Below are 20,801 nucleotides of genomic sequence, written 5' to 3'. Positions count from 1 at the left end.
GTGTTAAATTATGTGCAGAATCAACAAATCCGGATATGATAGCGTCTTGCAATGCGAGCCTAAATTTGCTGTAAATGAAATCCTTTTTCACCATTTCAATATTGTTTTAAAGTCTTTCCTTCATTGGCTGTTTTACGGTACCTCAATGCCTTCTCATCCTTAATAGTGGTGTTCGTGATTCGCAACATGTTGTTATGAGATGTTTGTTGGTTTAATCAACGCGGATATTTTTATCTGTGGCTTGTGTTAGATATAGTTTTGATGTCTGTTTTTTTTTTTTGTTTGTCCGAGTCCATAAGACAGCTACGTTACTGCCACAGACACACTCATGTCTTGAGTGCCGTGATTTGCTTTTATTCTTAGAATTTATTATGATGCCGATTGTTAATTCTCAGATAATTATTTTCACTGTTCATTTTTAGGTGCAGTCCATACGTAATGACTTAAGAGTTTGAGAAGGCTCGTTAGCTTTGACATCAAGTGCATGTATGATAACTTTATTATTTCTGTTGAATTTACCTCATCTATATGCCCCTTTTAGTGCATGTAACAAATCACATTGAATGGAAATAGTTTTCATTTTATTTTTACTTCTCAATATTTCTTTCTTTTGAAGTCCGTCCCAAAAGTGGTCTATGATGAGGCTCTGTGTGGCTTTGAAATAAATTAGTAGAATTATCTTTGGCAGAGTTTTATTTTTAGAATTGGCGACAAGGGGTAAGTTGCTGTTCTGGTTATGCACAGCTAAAGGGCTGTCGACTTACGGGAATGTTTGTCATTTAGAAAAGATGTCGTTTAGATGATTTAAAGTCGTTCTATTTGCTCATTCTCACGTGCTGAAATACTCTTGTTATTATTTAGTTTACTTTCATGAAGAGCTTGGTCACTGTGTCCATTATAACCGTTATAGGAGTTTTTTTAGGTACAAGTATGATAAATTGAATATGAATACTTCTCCGTGTCTTTATGCAGCTACGAATTCTTTTTTTTCTATAGTAATAGTTTAAAATTTTGCTCTTGTTATGCAGTATATTCATGTACATGTGAGCTGCGCAAATCGTTATTTCATAGCGGCAGTTTCTTGGATCTGGAATGTTGTTTTTCGTCTAGTATATATCTCTACTTGTTATTGTTATTATTAATCGCTTAGTGTCTTTCAAATTTTAATGGATGTGTCGATGGAGATGATGTTTTTTACCCTTCATGAAGTCTTTTATTGTTGTAGCCGATACCTTATTGTGGTGTTGTAGTTTCATGTCTAATAGTTCAGAATTTATAACTATTTCTCTCTATCCTTACAGAAACATTGTTGCTCATTCTTTCTACCGAATGTATAATAAATGTTGTGGCCAAATTTTTATTAGGTAGATAGCTAGTTGAAAACTGTATCTGATTTAGAGGCTAGGTTAAGCTTGCTTCGATTAATTGATGATAAAATAATTTATATTGAACTTATAGTCAGGTTATGCTCCTTTTTGCCAAAGTGACTATTGTACTAACTCGTTCATGTTTTTATAATTTTCTCTTGTCCCGATGAAATGTTTAAATTCTACGTCTGTACTATGTACATTTTTTTTTTTTTTTAATCTTAACGGTGTGAATGCAGAGTTCAACTTTTTGGCCGCCTTTTATGGTCTTCGTCTCAACTAGTACATTTAATTCTCACTTAGGTTCAATACTTACCAACCCTTCATTTAACCGTCCCTAATGCTATTGGCCAGGATTAGGCGAATGATAATAGCCTTAATGTTCTTAACACGGGGCGCGTAGTGGCGTCGATTTATCAAGTCGACTACTCAAATTCCCTGTTTTGCCGGCTGAGATCCTATACACGTGAGTGTTTACAGTACTGTCCGCCCGCGCCAGTGCGACGTTGGGAGTTGTAGAGAGAGGAGTGTGCATGGTGGAAGCATGCGAGAGCGACGCAGTAGTGCACACTGCACACTACGGCGGTACTGGGCTTACTTGCCTGGCTCAAAAGAACCTGAGGAGCTTTGGGTGCAATGCACCAGCTAGTCGCCTATGAAGATGTTAATCATCACAATATACGAGTCGACGCGACTATTCGCCCCCATGCATAAGCACCTTGAGCTAGGGTATTTCCTGGGCTTGCACCAGCTACGATAGTGGAAGCGTCTAACGGATTAGGGTTTTGCCAACCGTAATTTGATTGATTTATGACTTCATGTGAGACCATGTGCATACCCGGTTGTCTTGTTCATCAAATCTTGGTCGGTGTATTGCAAAGTAAATTGTCACCTATTCATTCGTCTCTGCAGCAATAAATGTTTGTCAATTATCTTACCATTTCCTCGTGTATCAGTGGCGTAAGGAATTTGAACAGAATTCACTTAGGATTTATTTTCAACGAAGTAAAGGCCAGGTACAATACATACACAAAGTTGGAACTGTAAAAGACACTCAACGGTTTTATGACACTGTAGACGAGAGGTTCGAGTTAGATAAGTTATGACTGCAAGGCGACATTCGCCTTGCGTTGTTCAACAGTTCAGTTTCCATTTACTGTCTTGCTGACCATGTCTTTGGAAGCTTTTGAAATTTCATTGAATTAGTTGGAGAAAGTTCTGGAAGAGGGCATTGGACTACTGATAATTTAAATTCTGAATAAGGCCTAATTAGGAGTCCGAGAAGCGTATAAAATTTGATATGGTAAGTGCAAGTTATTCCAACAAAGGGTTTTCGACGCGACATGGAGGCATGTGGCCACGAGCACTACACCAGACAACAGGTGCGCCACTTAACGATGAACACGACGTCTGATTTAATACCATTCAACAATATAATAACGTTGTACCACAGCGATAATGAAGAGAGAACACACAAAATATTTCAAACGTCTAATCAAAGTATTGTTCAAATTGGAAAATATCTTGCTGACCAAGCTAGTGAGCTAAGCAAATTGGATATTAATGTATGCAACGCAATTCGCGAGTCTTCAAATGTTGATATGAATTTTTTTTACTTGTGATACATCATCACACTAGAATAATTTCAACGCAATTTCGTCGACGCGAATCTTAGTGAAGATTTTTATCAAACGTCTTCAATGCTCGTTTTCACAACCGGCCTCTTGCACCACGAAGCGCAATTATAAAAATTCCAGACACACCTACAGGATTTCTCACAGAGAAGCACAGACAATCCAGAATTATTGACTAAACTACTATAGTGGAATGTTGTTAGTGAAAACATCAATTAATTTGTTTCAGAAGTGAGCTCTTTGAGTACCTGTATATATGATACGAAGCCCACTTCACCCACGTTACAATACGGTCAGTTGTCATGATGTACAGATAAATACTGCACATTAATCGATAAATAGTTTCGTTACGAATTCGAACAACAATATCCCCCATGGAAATTAATATACACTTGACCTGAGTGGAAAAATATCTGAATACCATCTGAACAGTAAGAATTTAACCAAGTTTAATTGAGAAATCATTCATGAGTAGAAGCTCTTAGTCTTCTTAGAATTCATAGCTAGTATATATATAGTGCAGAGTAAATGTTGGTCGTACAGACCAACTGGTAGGTTGCAAAATTAATAGAAACGTAATGGCCAAAAACCATAGTTAGAAAAACACGTAATAAGAAGATATTACATCATATGAAGACCATCGATTTAACCACATATACATAACATTTACATATCGACAAGCATTTGAGGCTACAGAAGACACGGCCTTCAACACACACAGATGCTAATGCATCATCAGGTTCTATTCCAATCGAACACTTCAAGTTTGGAGAGAATATAAATCAATTCTCTTATATATAAGAAGTGTCCATAAGTATCAGAACCTGCATTTAATCAAGTGAAAATGGTTGAAAAGCTCATCCTTCAGAACAAATACACGGACCATTATAAATTCAACATCTACTTCTTGACGGAGTTTCTTTGAAGATGGCCGATAGTTTTCATAATAATGACCAGAAAATATTGTAGTCGAGATGGTGAACGAGCAACAAGGTTAGATTCGATAGACTTTTGAATATATTGCAGCACGGTCATCTTTACCAATTAATATGCGAGACAAGCGAGAGAAGTAAAGTCAGAAAGGTGAAGCAAGCAATGAATAACCGAGAAGAATTATGGCATTGATGGGGTCAATATTTGAAGTTACTAAAATCCTTCAGTGGCAAATATCTAATAACCAGGACTTGTTGAGGTCACATATTGCTAAGACGTTTTGCGAACGAATGGCAAAACAGGAGAAAATTCAGATAAAGTTGTGAGGACCATCCGCGAGTTTGAATTTTTCAAGACACAAGTACTAATCTACTGTTAGGCGTCGAACGTAAGTCACATGGTATTCTGTAAAATCACACAAAATAAGGTTTAAACAATCTTTACAAAGTGGTCGCTACGCCTGACATATGAACTACAATATTTACCGTTCTCAGTAATCCAACATCGACAATCTTTAACAATGTGGTCTTTTCTCCGTATCAGATGCAAAACATTATTTTTATCATTTTAGCTAAATTCACCTGTGCTTTCTAAACATCCTAATCAAGACGATTCCATCGTCCCTATTCATTCTACTAAGTTTGACAAATAACACCAACAAATTATAACTTCAACAACTTTGAGATCCACACAATTATGAGGAGGATCAAGTTTGCACGAAGATCAATTGCCGAATTGGCTTCACTGGCAAGTCAGACGTTTATAAAAAATATCTGCAGCGATTAACGAGTTAAAATCTGCGTAACAGCGCCAATCTTTCACCAACACAAATCTTTAAAATATTGGACGCAAGTCCAGTGAGAAACATAATTGAGAATAATAAAGAAACAAACTATTACCGCGATGAACATTCAGATATAACGCCAACAAAGCAAAACGTTGGAATAAGAATACATGGTCAATTGACCGTCACAGATGAACTCAAGCAAAGAAAACGAGTGGTAACAATCTCCAAATTCAAAAGAATAAAATATTAAACGTAAGCTGGGACATAAAAGCAAAATCATGAATAAGGTAAGAGATTGGCATTGCACAAGAATACCCTGGCTAAGGTAACAGCTTTCACTGCTAACTCGTAAATAGACTACGCACTAGAACTAAAATATTACACGGGAGAGATGTAAGCAGTTTAGAATAAAGAACAAGCCACTATCGATAAAAAAAAATCACATTGTGAGGAATTATATCCTCGTTTACAGTTCGAGAAATAACAAATAGATAACAAGTGTCAGTACTAAGCAAGAGAAATGCATTAATTTTGTATTATTAAGGTAAAAGTATATATTTGAAAACTTTCACTACAAGCAGCAAAATTAACAACGGTAATTCACAAAATGATTCTTAAATAAATGAGCCTCGTTATAAAAATATGAATACAATACATTAAGTATAGACATCGTTATACAATAAGTTGCAATCGATACGGTATATTAAAATTTCATCGCACAGAGTGAATTTTGAGATAGCTCATGCAACTTTACACAACAAATGAACGAGCATTAGAACCAGCTTACTAGATTTGCATCGTTCACGTATGCAATGCTATTTCCCAATAGTTTTTTTTCGATTGCATCGACATCGTATCTAAGCGAGTAGCTATCAAGACCCAGGCATCCAGACTCACAGGCAAACCTGAGGGCCACTACAAGAACACAAAATAATCTATGCGAAACGACCAATGCAATACTATATACTTTACAGCAGAATGGCAAGATAAATTTCGTAACAGAATTTTTTTTACCAATGACTTAATGATAAGATTAAATAGACAAACATAAAATATTTAATCCCATACAAAGAGACGCTATAGTCAGGGTGTCATCATCAACCAAAATAACAAACAATTCACGGAAGGAATCATACCGCATATACTAGGAAAATAGTGTACACGGGTACTACTAAACTCAGCACTAAAATCAGCTCAATTGGAAGAGCCGCAACACGATGACAAGTAACAGCCAGACAAATGACTGAGAACAGAAATTTTACTGCTGAATGAGACATATGATACCTATGACGATAAGCTTCAAGATAATATATGGTCGGTCACAAATAGCGCGACACTAAAAAAAATTACAGTACAACGGGTATTTTTTAGAGGTTAGGATTACATGAATTACTGACCGAGCTCGCAACCGTCGAATACCACAATGATGGGACAATCATAATATCTTTTTCTACGTTTATGATTATGATCGCTCATCACTGTTATTACGGTTATTATGAATCGCTTTCAGGTAATTACTGAACAGATCAACGCTAACACAGCACGCCAAACATTGGAGACAACAACACATCGAAGTCCAGCGGTGTCCTTTACAGCGAAGTCCAGTGCAGCTCACGACGGCTCCTGTCCTCAGGAATAATTAAAGAATCATCAAATATCCACAAATTATATACTAGTTAACCAATAGTCTAGCACCAGTGCTCGACAGATATCTATACCATAGCTTCGTGGTCTTTATTGCTCAACTCGTTGAGGCTGTATGAAATAAAATGTGCGTAAAATGCGAGTAAAAATCCAATAAATCTCGAAGAAACTTTCTTTCTAGGGTGGCAAATTTCATCAAGCTAATTAAAAACGGCACAGGTTATGGAATATTACACAAGAACGCCCGTACATCGTAGTATAATTAGCAAACTAATGATGATTAGTATGCAATACAAGATTGAAGTGAAATGAGTCGTCAACTGGATTTATTTTCTTCCAAGAAATTTTGGGACGTGGTGTGAATTGTTTCATATCCACCCACTGCAAACCAGAGTTAAAATGAATAAGAACAATGAAATAATTTCACCGTCTAAGCAATAATTTCATAAATTTCTATTATCAAACGACTGATTAATACTACCTACCTCTTTCTTGTCAAATTTAAAGGGGGTTTTATCAGGAGTTATTTTATCAATTACACAATGATTAAGAACACTCCCATGATTAGATCAACACTTCAGTAGTTACCGGTAATGCTTTTCAATAGCAGTTTTCAACATTGGATTAAAGTATCATCACTAGTTCTAGGAAAAGGATGATGAAAGGGGCACAATATGGACGCTCAAAAGATCTACATTTAAAATGTACTCAGTCTAGACAAAGTGACTACATATACACAGCAGTACCACAGAGATCATACAACCTCAGAGAAAGCCAACTCATGGTTCAACACTTCAGTCTGAACTTCATAATCAAAACGTACGTCAACAAATACGGTACGTCATCATAGACGTCTCTTAGATACGCATTGCTCTTTCGTCAAATCAAATGGTAATTTTTCAAAATTTTATTGAAAAGTTAGAGTTTATAAGAAAATGTTATAAAAAATATGCAGAGTCATATAATTCAAGATATCCATGTCTTGATTTAATAGTGATCCTTCTTCTTATTTAATAATCAGACTCCATATGAAAAAGTAAGCAAACGAAGCAATGACAAATGCGATTAATAAGTAAAAGAAGTAAATGTATTAAGAAAAGAAGTAACAGCAGAGTTTCGTGCAAAGAACAATGAGACAACGACTTGACAACATTGGCTCAACAACAATAGTTTGTTTCCATGAAACATTCATTCATAAAACATATATTGCTTATGAGTACAGTACATCGACAGATTTCGGTTAATGCAACCAAACGATTTCACTCACTCACGTTGGCACTATAAAGCCGATGTAACCTTAAAATCGTCTCTGATAATCAACTTGAGATATAACGTCAAATGACTTATAGTGAATAAAACATGATATTCCAAGTTGCAAATAGAACGTCAAGTATCAGGACCATGCATTCCTAACCTTAAACTGGCCAGTATTAATAACACTGAAACCGATAATGAAAATAATTTTTTTCTGAATTCACGCCTTCAAAAAATTCAATAATCAAGCAGGCGTGCCGAGTTCATTTAAAGTTTTGAGGCCAGATAAATGAGAGTAATTTGTCCTCAACAGATCGAATAATAAAATCATGATAACAACCATGTTTGACGTAAATAACTTGATCCCTTCATGCGACACGTATCTTTGCACTAAAGTGAAATAAATTTTGTTCGTCAAACGGTTCAAGTCGTTCGGGCTCACAGAGGAAGAAATAAGAGAGCAAATATTTTCTCGTGTCTACCACTTCGCCTTGGACAAAAACTTGATAAAGCATCCATGAAAATATCACCGCAGAAAGCGCAAATCAACACGGAGGAAATTATTTTCACAAGAATAGGCATTAACATGCACCCGCGTCGTAAGCACTATGTCCATTACACTATTATTGTTCACGCGTTTCCCACAACAATTTTTTGGGGGATTCTGCCGAATCCAGAACTCGAGACAGTAAGCATTGCTCAACAGATGACCAATCAAACATTATTAGAACCATCTTAAGAATCGCTCCACCAGACAACACTCGTGTACTTGGATAGTTGCCACAGCTCAAAAGGATTGCAGTGAGCCAACCAGGATTAGTAAGCTGGACATGGCACAACTATGGCACATTTCGGTAACAAGATCAGGCCAAATGATGCAAGTAGCTTGATTTCTACATGCTGAATTGTTACAGAATCATACAGTAGTCTGCTAACATAAGCAATTCTGGAAAAAAAATGAAATTACAATAAAGGAATGCCTTTTCATAAAAGACCCCAAAAGAAAGAGGAAAACATTAAAGTGAAGTTTACGTACATCCTTTTATACAGACTTCCATGGGGTAAAAATGATCTAGTATATATAACTATAGAACAGATAAGTTACCAATCAGACTCTTCATTAAAGAAAAAATCGCTTACACTTTTTTTTCAATTTATCACATAATTGTAGTTGTAAGAAAATTGCCAATAAAGTCATGGATAACCATAAAGGACTCCTATTACCTCCTCAAAGATAGTTGAGTAAATTAGCCCAATAATACCCCTTAAACCTCAAATAAATTCCGTTTTGTAAAAAATAATTTCTATGACAAAAATCAATAAAGTTACACAGTTCAAACTTGAAAGGAACAAAAAAAAGCCGTCTATTCTAATCAGTTACCCCAAAAGCAAAATAAATATTCCTCAAACGCCAAAAGTACATAAAAATGAAACGAATTTTACAAGTGTTCGCCAGAACAATCTTCGCTGAGCTACTACGAGATCAACAAGAAACTTATCTAGCAACTTAGTGACAGGTAGCAAGGTGCCATCATCGTATAATCAGCATTTACTAAAATTCCCACAGCCTTCATGCCTATGTACGTACTTCCAATGCCTACGATACTATCTTGAACAAGACTAACATACAAACATCATGTTCAAGATGCCGATAAAGTTCCAACACGACGTCAAGATTCACGAATGACGAGTGATAAATGCACATAATTTGTGCCCATAACTAGTTTATGATGATAGGTTTAATGTGCTAACTATCTGAACATTTAATTGCATCTGAAATCGAGTAAAAATCAGAAATATTTCTTATCGAATGAGGCGGTAATCAAAAGATCGCATAGCAATCAAGAAGCTGATGTCCAGCACTTGGGCGAGCCGCCACCACGAAACTTTGCACAATTCATTTTGGTTTTTCCAGCCTCATCATCTCACTGACAGCACACCACTTAACTCCAGCCAACAACAGAACGATTCAAGCGTCAACACAGGCTTTTTCACGAGGCTTTGCCAATAGAACCTGAACAAATTATGCTGCGCAATCTCATACACATGCGCCAGAGGCAGGGACTAATCATGGCACACATCAAGTTTACGACACAACAACAAATTGCACCCGGCATACACAGTTCATGCAGGGATGCATCAAATGCTTCTTTATCCACAGTAGTTCAAGTGCAAAAAAATTGTAAACATCAGTAAATCATTTGGCATGTGAAAATTACATACAGAAGTGTAGAAGCAAGTTACCCAAATTACGCTTCAAAAGCTAAGGATTTAAATACAAATGGCAACCCTATGTAAATTCATTCTATCAATAAACCCACAACTGAAATAAAAAAAGTAATACGAGATACTCCCAAAAAAATAGCAATGACTTATTCAAAATGCATCGGAAATCGATGCATAGTTCCACACTCAAGAGAAGTGAAGAAAACTTCATAAACAAAATGCGAGATCATACCACTGACAACCTAAAGCCATAAGAATATTTGATATTTACTGTCTATCCTTTTAGAGCTAATAATTTGTGCGGCAGATTGTTCCTGGTGAACTATACCACTGCGATAATACTAATGAGATATTTTAGTCATCTTCTTGACTTCAATATGATCTGCATGTAATAAACAACTTCATTGATGCATCGATAACGAAGTAATTAGCTAAACAATTTGCGGTGTTTTCGCAGCAACATCGCAAAGCAGATCAAATTAAAGCCAACCAACGCAATACTTGACGAATTATCTTCACGTGTTAGACTACACATCAAAACTGCTCTCGAAGCGATTAATGCCAGTAATTTTTCAGGTAAACTGATGTTTTTTCAATAAAATTGACAACAGCATTGCAGCGATACTGAGATAATGGCCGACTCAATGGTGAATATTACAAAGCTTTGCATGGATTGGCAATGACGAAAATATTGCTGTCAACCACATGAATAGATACCACAAAGCACAACCTCATGGTACGTCGGTCGACTGACACTCAAAAGTCCCTCTAAGAGATACGGTGCTTTTGCGGAGCCGCGAGTCTTCCCCGCAAATGCATTTCAGCTAACAGAATAAGCTGCTGGTAGCTAACACTAAAATGGTCTCCAGAATATGTCGAGCAAGTGAAGCGCCACAGTCACTGCATTTACATCGAGGGTGCACGAAAAATTTAATCATTCCAGTAACAGCACATTAGAGGGCCGAATTTCTGGCTAAACTGCTTGGCAATGAACCATAAATTTCCGCGTAGGAAACCAAGAAAAGGGGCCTACACGCCAGAGGCCGAATAAGTATATGTCAACACCAGTTCTGGTCACAAGATCCCCCCACACGGCTTTTTATTTGGCGGCTCTTAATTTGGCGGTCTAATTTGTTTGCATTGGAGTGGCAGACGCGGCTGCGGCACCAGACGTGGCTTGTGATGACACGAGGTGGCGTTGGCTGAATGCCACCGTTTCCTCGAAGATCAGCTCTTTGAGTTTCTCCTTTGGCAAGTCGTCTAACTCCGTCTCGAACTTGAACGGCTGCTCGGCTACAGGCTGAAACGAAATGTATATGAATATAACTGAAAATAAAGATAAGAATTAGTAATGCACGGATCAAAAAAACAGTTTGGTAAAAACAACTTGTTTAAATCCTAAAATAGGCTCAATAACTCTCGAATGTTTCATCAAGAAAGTCATAAGAAATGCCGATGAGTACATCCTTATAATGTAACGCATAAAATATGCTTACTACTTGTGTGACAGGACACACTACAATGAGAGATAAACGCTTTGTAAGACCTGGATAATAATGCTTCGATAATAAGTAACATTACCTGACTGTGGCTAAGAAAAAATTTACAGTTTGTTCAATGGCCAACTTTCCGATACTTCAAGCCTCTAGAGTAGATCAGCTGTACTACAATAACCAAGAATAATCCAGATTTCTTACCTCAGCAAAATCATACTACAACTCTTTAGGCTCCTAGAATCAGTTAAGCTCTACTGTAATCTCCAGCTATTTAAGATCAGTTTAGTTGTTATATAATAATCAGATTTCATACCTCATCAGCGAGATCGTAATACTGCTCGAGGTAGGGGTGGGCGAGAGCGTCCTCCACAACTATACGCTTGTAGGGGTTGAAAGTGAGCATCTTGTCAAGCAGGTCTAAGGCTTTGGGGTCCGCGTTGGGGTAGAGCTTCGACCAAGCGATCTTGGGCTTGTATGGTAGCGACTGCAAGTAACTTCTGGCCTGCAAAAATTAGAAAATGTGAGACACTCAAACGACTAATAACAAAAACGAGTCAAAATTAGCTAATGTACACTAGGCCTTTCTTTCCATCTATTGGAATTAAAGATGGCAATGAGAAGAAGTCGAAAGCAAAAATGATTGAGTAGGAGTAGGAGCTAGACAGATAATTCACCTACCAGCATTACTCAGTGAACACTTCAATTACAAGCAAATAACAAAACAGTGTGAACAATATAACTGTATTTCGTCATTATTGACGGACAATTTTTCTACCTGATGGAGTAATGAAGGGACAAAAATCTCAGACATTTACTGATGAATTCAAGCAGTGAATTCATCACTGCTTGTGAATTGTGACGAATTCATCACAATTCATCGCCAAGGCATCAAAATGTTATCAACAATGTTCGAAATTCATCAATGCTGGATCAACTCAAGGTAGTTGTGGCTGATAGTAAAAGTAAAGGTATGCCTAACATCCGAATCAAGGCATCAATTATATTAAAGACAAATAGAATACTTTATCATTAATGATGCACTCGAGGTCGTCCTGGCTGGGCGACCCAAGCACGCCCAGGATGTGGTTGAGTTGATCGAGGTAATGTTTGCCAGGGAAGAGCGGTTTGTTCGACAGCATCTCGCCCAGGATGCAACCCACAGACCAGATGTCTATGCTTTTAGTGTAGCCCTGAAATAATAAACTTCCTGAGAAATAATCTTCATGAAAAATAAACTTCCTGAGGTATACCTACACATCATGTAGTAAGAATGCACTAATATCTAAACACGTAGCACCTATTGTTGTTATAATCAGGGGCCATACTTTCAAAACTCGTTAAGTGACCTTAAGTACTTACGCTCTATTTTCTTGTCTATGATTGGTGGATTTTGCTCGAAAGGCCGTCAATGATTGGCTGATGAACTTACGATCTTTTAACTTTTTTTTTCAAGAATAGGCCCAGCATTCTAATGGTCCCAATGCTTGACAGGAAATTTTGGGATAAACAAAATTAACCTCAGGATTACAACATAAATTGCTCAGAAAGAATCACAAGGTAGTTAAGTAATGCGTATGTAGCTGAGCATCCTTGCTCACAATGAACAGGATGCTGAGGATACGGAGCTTAAAAGAAGCATGATGAAACGCAAAATATTGTGGATGTGTCCAGAGAGGGAATGGTACGACCAGCTTCTAAATTAGTGGAAAATAACCGTAGTGGAGCTCATAGAAAGAGATTTTAGCAGCTCCTGACTATTTAAGTGATGCTAAAAAAAAACAGAAAATGAGGAGAAGAGGTAGCTTGTGAGTGTGTGAAAACAATGTCATGGTTGGGTTAATACTTGCACATCGAGAAATGTGTTAGACAAACATGCCCGCAAGTGATACCGTAGTTTAAACTATGTCACATAACTCTGAGTTAAACATGACCCTGCATAACTTGCAGTTAAACATGACCCTGCATACCTTGGAGCTAAACATGACCCTGCATACCTTGGAGTTAAACATGACCCTGCATACCTTGGAGTTGAGCATGACCCTGCATACCTTGCAGTTAAACATGACCCTGCATACCTTGCAGTTAAACATGACCCTGCATACCTTGGAGTTAAACATGACCCTGCATACCTTGGAGTTGAGCATGATAAGCATACCTTGGAGTTGAGCATGATCGAGCATACCTTGGGGTTAAGCATGATCGAGCATACCTTGGCATTGAGCATGATCGAGCATACCTTGGAGTTGAGCATGATCGAGCATACCTTGGAGTTGAGCATGATCGAGCATACCTTGGAGTTAAGCATGATCAAGCATACCTTGGAGTTAAGCATGACCCTTCATACCTTGGAGTTAAGCATGACCCTGCATACCTTGGAGTTAAGCATGACCCTGCATACCTTGGAGTTAAGCATGATCTCGGGTGCCCGGTACCAGCGTGTTGCCACATACTCTGTGAGGAAGCCTGTGTGGTCGTGCTCTGGATCAGCCACTCGGGCGAGTCCAAAGTCACAGATCTGAACAAAAAATGCAGGAATGCATGAACTACTAGCCAACACATGAAAAAAAATTTAATCATACTGTCTTTATTTGAAATTAACCTCTAAGTCAAATTCAATACTCAAAAGTCCATAAACTTGTGAAATTCACTAAGTAGTAAGTAAAAATGTACCTAGTTCCAGATTATACATGAAAAAGTTGATTGAGATAATAAAATACCAAATCAAGAGATTGTAATTACCTTGAGATCACAAGTGGTGTTCAGGAGGAGATTGGAAGGCTTAAGGTCCCTGTGGAGTACATTAGCGGAATGAATGTACTTCAGCCCCCGCAATATCTGGTAGAGGAAGTAGCAGATGTGGTCATTGCTCAGCTTCTGTGAGAGGAAAAGTCAAGAGAAAATACAATAATGAGTCAGCTAATTTTAAATATCACTAAAAGCAATAAGGTTGTTTCTGAAATGAAGTTTTGAATGAAAATGTATTTTCCAACTGCTGTAATTTGATACTACATCATTTGGCTAAGTTGGAATTGGCATTAATTTGTCATTATTTTGTAGAATATGGATATATACAACTGCAACCAACTGCTGTAATTTGATACTACATCATTTGGCTAAGTTGGAATTGGCATTAATTTGTCATTATTTTGTAGAATATGGATATATACACTGTTTGCGGCATCATAAATATTTTTTCATATTGTGCCTTTGTATTGTATGTTGAGCCTTTTTCACTACCTATATACGGTAAGTACTATGCTAAATCTATTTCATCTCATTCATATTTAGTTATTGCTGCCAATATTAGTGCAGATTTTCAATAGTAGGAGTTAGACATTATAGTTAATCCACCTAATTACCAATGGGTTGCTGTGTTACATTTCCTTAAGCTGACACGCCAGTTCCCTTCACTTAACTTAGACCAGCATGTAGAACTAATAGGTGTGAATTTAAAGCTTTTACTGGCCAGCTGGCCATATAGGGTATACTGTTACCTGAGACTTCAAGAGCTTGTATAGATCAGTTTCCATGAGACACTGAACAATGTACACGTCCTTCATTGAGTTGAGATCGCATGAGCGTATGATGTCTCGAATATCTATTACCTGCACAATAAAAAATTTGCACAATGAAATTGAATTTCAATAATAAAATAAATATCAATGTTACATCAAGAAAAAATACTAGATTAAAAATTATGACAGGCTTTCAGCTTACTAAAATATTCTGCAATTCAAGGTGAAAGAAGAATATTTAAATTTTTCTACAAAAATGATTTCAAATATGGATATTAAAGGCCAATGTTGAGTTAATACAATTCAACATCATATTACATTATTTAAAACATTATTTAAATTCCTATAGAAGCAACTTACGTTTTCATGTTTAAATCGAGTCAGTATCTTGATTTCTCGAAGAGTTCTTTGGCAGTATGTCTGGTGCTCAAACGGTGAAATTTTTTTTATTGCCACTTTCGCTTTAGTCTGAGTATCATAGGCAGATCTGAAACAAAGGGAGGACGTCATTTCTCAACACTATTGCATTCAAAGTTTTAACTTTGGAAGAAAATCATCCAAAAACAAGTAGGTATATACTACCGAACAAAATGGTAATCCAACCTACACAAGATCTGACCAGAATAATTATATATTTATTGACAAGCAGCAAGTTAGATGTAAGGTATATCAGTTCTGTCTCAACTGATGTGCTATTAACACTACTCATATCTAATTCAACTATTGTGACCTAAGCCATGGATAGAAAATAACAAACTTTTTATCCATGTCTTGTAAATAAATAAATCGGTGCACATAGGTATATTGGAGAAGAAGACATGAAAGTGTATCTTATCTCAACAACTCAGCTGATATTATGGAACATCAAGTGATCTGCTCCAGCTGGACTGATATTGAATTTAACTATTCTTTATTCTTTGTTAATGCTCAAGTTTCCAATAAGTAAATATATTCCATGCCTGCCTCTGATAAAGAATGGAAATTTCCTATTTCACACAAAACTTGTGGCATGGTTGCGCACTTTGTTAGAAATTAAATAGGAGACAATTCATGTGATGGGAATTTCCAGGCACCAGGATTGTGTAGAAGCTCTAAGCATGGCGGGAAAAGTAGATGCATTCCATGCCTAGCTAACTCACTAGCCTAATTTTCTCTTGCAAAAATTAAGGCAAACAACACAGGCTACTGTTGTGCAGCAGTATTGGCAGTGTAATGAGGAACTAGCTGGGGGTTTGAGCCTTGCAAAGCTCATTTTATTACCAGTGTTGGTAGGCCTAGTGGGTGGCATCATTGCCACAGGGAGTGGGTGGTGCTTAGTAGTCATGAGAGGTGGAGCTTTCAGCATGGCCTTAGCCTGGTGTCCCATAATGACCTGGTGTCCCATAATGAAAGAAAAGTGTAAAAAAAGCGGTTTTGGAAAAGTAGGTCCCTTTACTAAGGTCTGGAGCAAGTAAATATTTGTCATATTAAAAAATTTTACTTACATAAAAGTTGCACACAGGTGTTGGCTTGAAAACGTGATTGGGGGTAATAAGGATTCAGGAACACCCCTAAAAACGCATTTACCGTTTAACCTCAGTTAGCAAAGGCTCCAGTTAACAAAAATATTGATTAACAACAAATAATTTTCAGAACATTTACCTTGCTCAGCAAAAAAATTTCACTTTCAACACAGCTTGGAATTAGACACTCACAGCTTGTTCCAAGCTGTGTGCAAAAATTAAAATTTTCTTAATTAAAAGCTTAATAGCTCATAATTAAAAGCCTAATTAAGTAGTGTTCAATATTCAATAGTGTTCTAATTGTAAGCTGTTGTATTCCAATACAGTTCACACAGCGATCGGAATTTGAACACAATAGTGTCGGCATTACAAATTAGTAGAGTTTCAAGCACGGCCGGAATTAGTGTCAAAATGCCGAATTTAGTCACAGTCACACACTCACACTCAGTGTCAGAATATATGGATTTGGTAGGTTTGCATTCTAAAGGCTTTTAAATAAATATGGCAATATTTTGTGACGTTTCATTGTTGCTAATGCGTAGTGCGGTGTTTTTAGAGTGACGTAAAGCAAACAGAACTTGAGTTGGGCGTTTGGTGTATTTTTTATAGGTAGTCATTCATATTTTGCAACGTCCTTAGAGTTAGAGTGTCGGAATATACCATGTTTACTCTAGCTACACTCTGCTCTTGCTGGACTGCTGCTCTGCATGCTTCAAACATTTTAAAATTAAGTTTTATTTCAACTTTCAAGTGTCCCGGATTACCCCCAAATACCTAAATACCCCATTCCCAGTGGCCAGGGGTGATTTGGGACAGTTTTATTTTGAGTCTCGGTCTTGCACCTGATGAATAGCATCAGGAATTTTACTGAAGATGCCCTTGCAAAGAGCTATAAAATGAGCTTAAACTTGTTTATGAAATGTTCCATGGTAAGAAGTTATCAACAAAAAACACTCAAAACTGTCCCGTATTAGGCCTACCCTGTTTGGCGGTACTCTTTGAACAACAACTAAAATAAACTTCAACAAGTGAACAATTAAGAATTCGACAGTCGGCATTTAAAATAGTGGCATAGTTAAACAATTAATTTTATCCAAGCAGATCAAATCTTCTTCAACGACCACAATCAGGCATTTTCGACATCGTCTCTAACAGGATATTTTTATAATGTAAGCTCTTAAGCAATCGAATCGCCGAGAATTCAACTCTAGTCTCTGGCAAAAATGCAAGGATTACGGCAAAGCAACATACATAGCTAGGTAATTCACAGATTACGACGTATTTAGAATACCAAGTCGGGAGAAGATCGACGTAAATCACGTAATGATTTACAAAATTTTTATGTGAACTATGATACAATAAAATATACTTACACAACCATTCCATATGCACCTTCTCCAATATACATAAGATTTGTATACCTAGGCCCAACTTCGAAGGCCTGGCCTTTTACTATTTCTACGGTATTGGTTGTTTCACCGGACATCGTGGCGATCACACCTTGCCGTACTAAGCGACAGATAACAACTGAAGGGCTTGTTGATCTTAAAGCGCAGATAAGTCTTCAGAAATATCAAAACAACACTATTGTTTTTTTAATAATCTTCCATTCCGAGACTGGTGTTTCATAATATCGTCCATTCGGACTCTTCTTACAATATTTTTAGCCGTTCATTGTTCTATTTACGGTCCCGCTTACGTTGCATTCAAAACATGTTTAAAGAGTATCGATTATTAAAATTGTTTTGCATTAGGTAGATCAATTTGTTCTTATGTGTTCCTAGTGTACTTATGTGTTTCAACTTCCAAGTGTTATTGTTGGATAGGTTTTATGTGTTCTTGTTCCTGCACTTTTGCAGAGCCGCCAACGTGGGGCATCTTCTGGGCAAAATTTGGGGCGCATTCTGGCTTCCAGGCAAGTCTGGAACCAGTTTGAGAAGTGACAGGCAAGCTTTGGACTCACTGAGCCACATTGCAGTCGGGTCTTGGCCTGCTGCTCTTCAGCTACTCGAGCTGACACTAGAGGCCAGCGTGGATGTCCTTTAAGTCCTGTCTAGCAACTCATGTCAGAGCTGCCCTAACGTGACAGTTGAGTCTACCCCACTGATACTCACAAGTAAGACCACCGCCGTCTTGTTTCTTTGGTGCGGACACCACTTGATGGACCAGGCCTGACCCAGGGCCTGTTTTGAGCTCTTGATTCCTTAGTTTCATTATTCTTGATTAGATTTAGGATACTGATCATTATTCTGGCCCAGTTTAGTTTATTTACCATGTATTCTTGTATGTTCCTTACTGTTCAAACCAGTTTGGGCTGCTGGTTATTTATGTACTCATGCTAGGTTCACCCCATCACTCATAGCCCTGGGCTGTCTCATCTTCACTAACCTACTAACCATCATATTTCACCGTCATGTACCACTGATTCTATTTAATATATTTTTGCCTGGTTCTTCCTCTGTTTGATCTCCTGAGTTTGATTTTATTCTGTTCCCTGTGCTGGTACTCTACCGGCCAGACCGTTGACCTTTAGAGGGGCTGACCCCCAACACTATAATGACCTGGTGTCCCATAATGACCTGGTGTCCCATAATGACCTGGTGTCCCTTTCATGTGTTACATGACATGATATTATGGAATGAGATTAGCCAAGCTCCATTTTGAGACAGAATCTTGCCCTCAATTCCCACCAGTTAAATGGTATACCTGCACAATATACCAATTGTATTCAACTACTGTAAAATGGGGTTACTTTGACACTCAGGATAACTTAGACCACTTTTTGTTTTTTTAACAAAAACCCCAAAAACTATTTGACATAGAAAAATGTTGTCAATCTCTATTAAAGGCCTAATACTGAGGCTATGTAACACAATAGAAAGATTTAAAAAGTTTGCATATCTAATAGGTTAAAAAATTAAAAATGTGACCCACAAAAAAGAGCAAATATTCAAAGCCTGTCAGAGTACCCCCTCCAATTTTTTCTACTTTTTTGGTAAAATAACTCCAGGTTTTTATGCATTGTAGTAGAACTCTTCTAATTACATACCGCAAAAGACAAATTTTAGGAAAGTGTCATAGTTTGCAAATGGGGGGCGCTGCCCCCCAATGGGGGAACTTTGACCACCTAATGGCAGCCATGACTGGTTAACATTGACCAGCTTGGAAATTAAGTTAAAATTACCATAGGTATCTATATAACATATTTTATGTTTGATACACCTATTAATGTTTTTTCCTTATATTTCAGACTCTACAGTCTTATATATGGTAATTTTAACTTAATTTCCAAGCCGGTCAATGTTACCCCGTCACGGCGCCCCAATTTGCAAACTATGACACTTTCCTAAAATTTGTCATTTGCATATGTAACTAGAAGAGTTCTACTACAATGCACCAAAATGTGGAGTTATTTGGAGTTATTTTACCAAAAAAATAAAATTTATTTTACCACCCAGTCAAAGAAACCCCAAGAGCTGGGGTAACAAAGACCATCACTTTTTTTGAAATTACATCAAAACTATGAGAGGCAGGAGCCAGCAATTTATGGTGAGTGAAGCTAGAGTATAGACCTGTATTTTGCATGTTTCAATNATTGTGTTATGTAGCCTCAGTATTAGGCCTTTAATGCCCATTGACAAAATTTTTCTATGTCAAATAGTTTTTGAGTTGTGGGGGTTTTTGTTAAAAAAACGAAAAGTGGTCTAAGTTACCCCGCCGGTCTAAGTTACCCCATTTTACGGTATGTAAAAAGCTAATTAAGAAATCATACATTTACTATCTCTAAATAATCGCCAAGAAAAAGTGTGAAAAGTGCAATTTTGGAAAAGCACCTCTACTAAGGTCTGGAGCAAATAAATATTTGTTATATAAAAAAATGTTACTTACATAAAAGTTGCGCACAGGTGACGCATTTACCATTTAACCTCAGTTAGCAAAGACTCCAGTTAACAAAAATATTGATTAACAAGATTAACAACAAAGAATTTCATAACCTTTACCTTGCTCAGCAAAAAGAAATTTCACTTATCAAGAAATTAGTGCATCATAGGTCATCACAAAAATGTGCACAAAATGTCATATATAGAATAATGCACTGGGCATCATAGAATGAAAAGCAATTAACCTGAACTATGTTTTATTTCTCCAAAACATATGATGTTTGTTTCTAAAACATTCCTTTCTGTTTCAGGTACGTTTTTTACGATTTTTTTATAGTGAATTCACTTAACACAATTAAAATGGTGTGAAATTACAAGCCGTCCTCTAAGCTTACAGATACAGAAGAAAGGCTATAACCTACAAGGCTGCTAATATGAAGCTTGCAGTGGACAAAGTTGTTGTAAATGCTCAATGGCATGTTTATCGATACTGTAATATCACATCAATAATATGGTAATGAATAAATATAGTAATATCATATCAATAAAATATAAACAAAAA

At 37.0% G+C, this 20,801-nt stretch overlaps 1 protein-coding gene across 1 annotated transcript; it reads right to left on the bottom strand.

Moving 5' to 3' along the window:
* Positions 1 to 2,346: 2,346 nt before the first annotated feature.
* Positions 2,347 to 17,871, bottom strand: LOC108683203 (mitogen-activated protein kinase 1). Its single transcript, XM_018172497.2, has 8 exons — positions 17,732 to 17,871; positions 15,217 to 15,343; positions 14,836 to 14,946; positions 14,081 to 14,215; positions 13,740 to 13,856; positions 12,364 to 12,531; positions 11,655 to 11,843; positions 2,347 to 11,145 (listed from the first exon to the last, which is right to left on the bottom strand). Exons 1-8 carry the CDS (start codon positions 17,842 to 17,844, stop codon positions 10,972 to 10,974), a joined length of 1,134 nt encoding a protein of 377 aa, XP_018027986.1. The 5' UTR covers positions 17,845 to 17,871; the 3' UTR covers positions 2,347 to 10,971.
* Positions 17,872 to 20,801: the final 2,930 nt, after the last annotated feature.

Source organism: Hyalella azteca, unplaced genomic scaffold (genome assembly GCF_000764305.2).
Source record: "Hyalella azteca isolate HAZT.00-mixed unplaced genomic scaffold, Hazt_2.0.2 contig14054, whole genome shotgun sequence".
NCBI lineage: Eukaryota > Metazoa > Arthropoda > Malacostraca > Amphipoda > Hyalellidae > Hyalella > Hyalella azteca.
The sequence above is the reverse complement of the archived record's forward strand: the minus strand, read 5'-3'. Positions and strand labels throughout refer to the sequence as shown.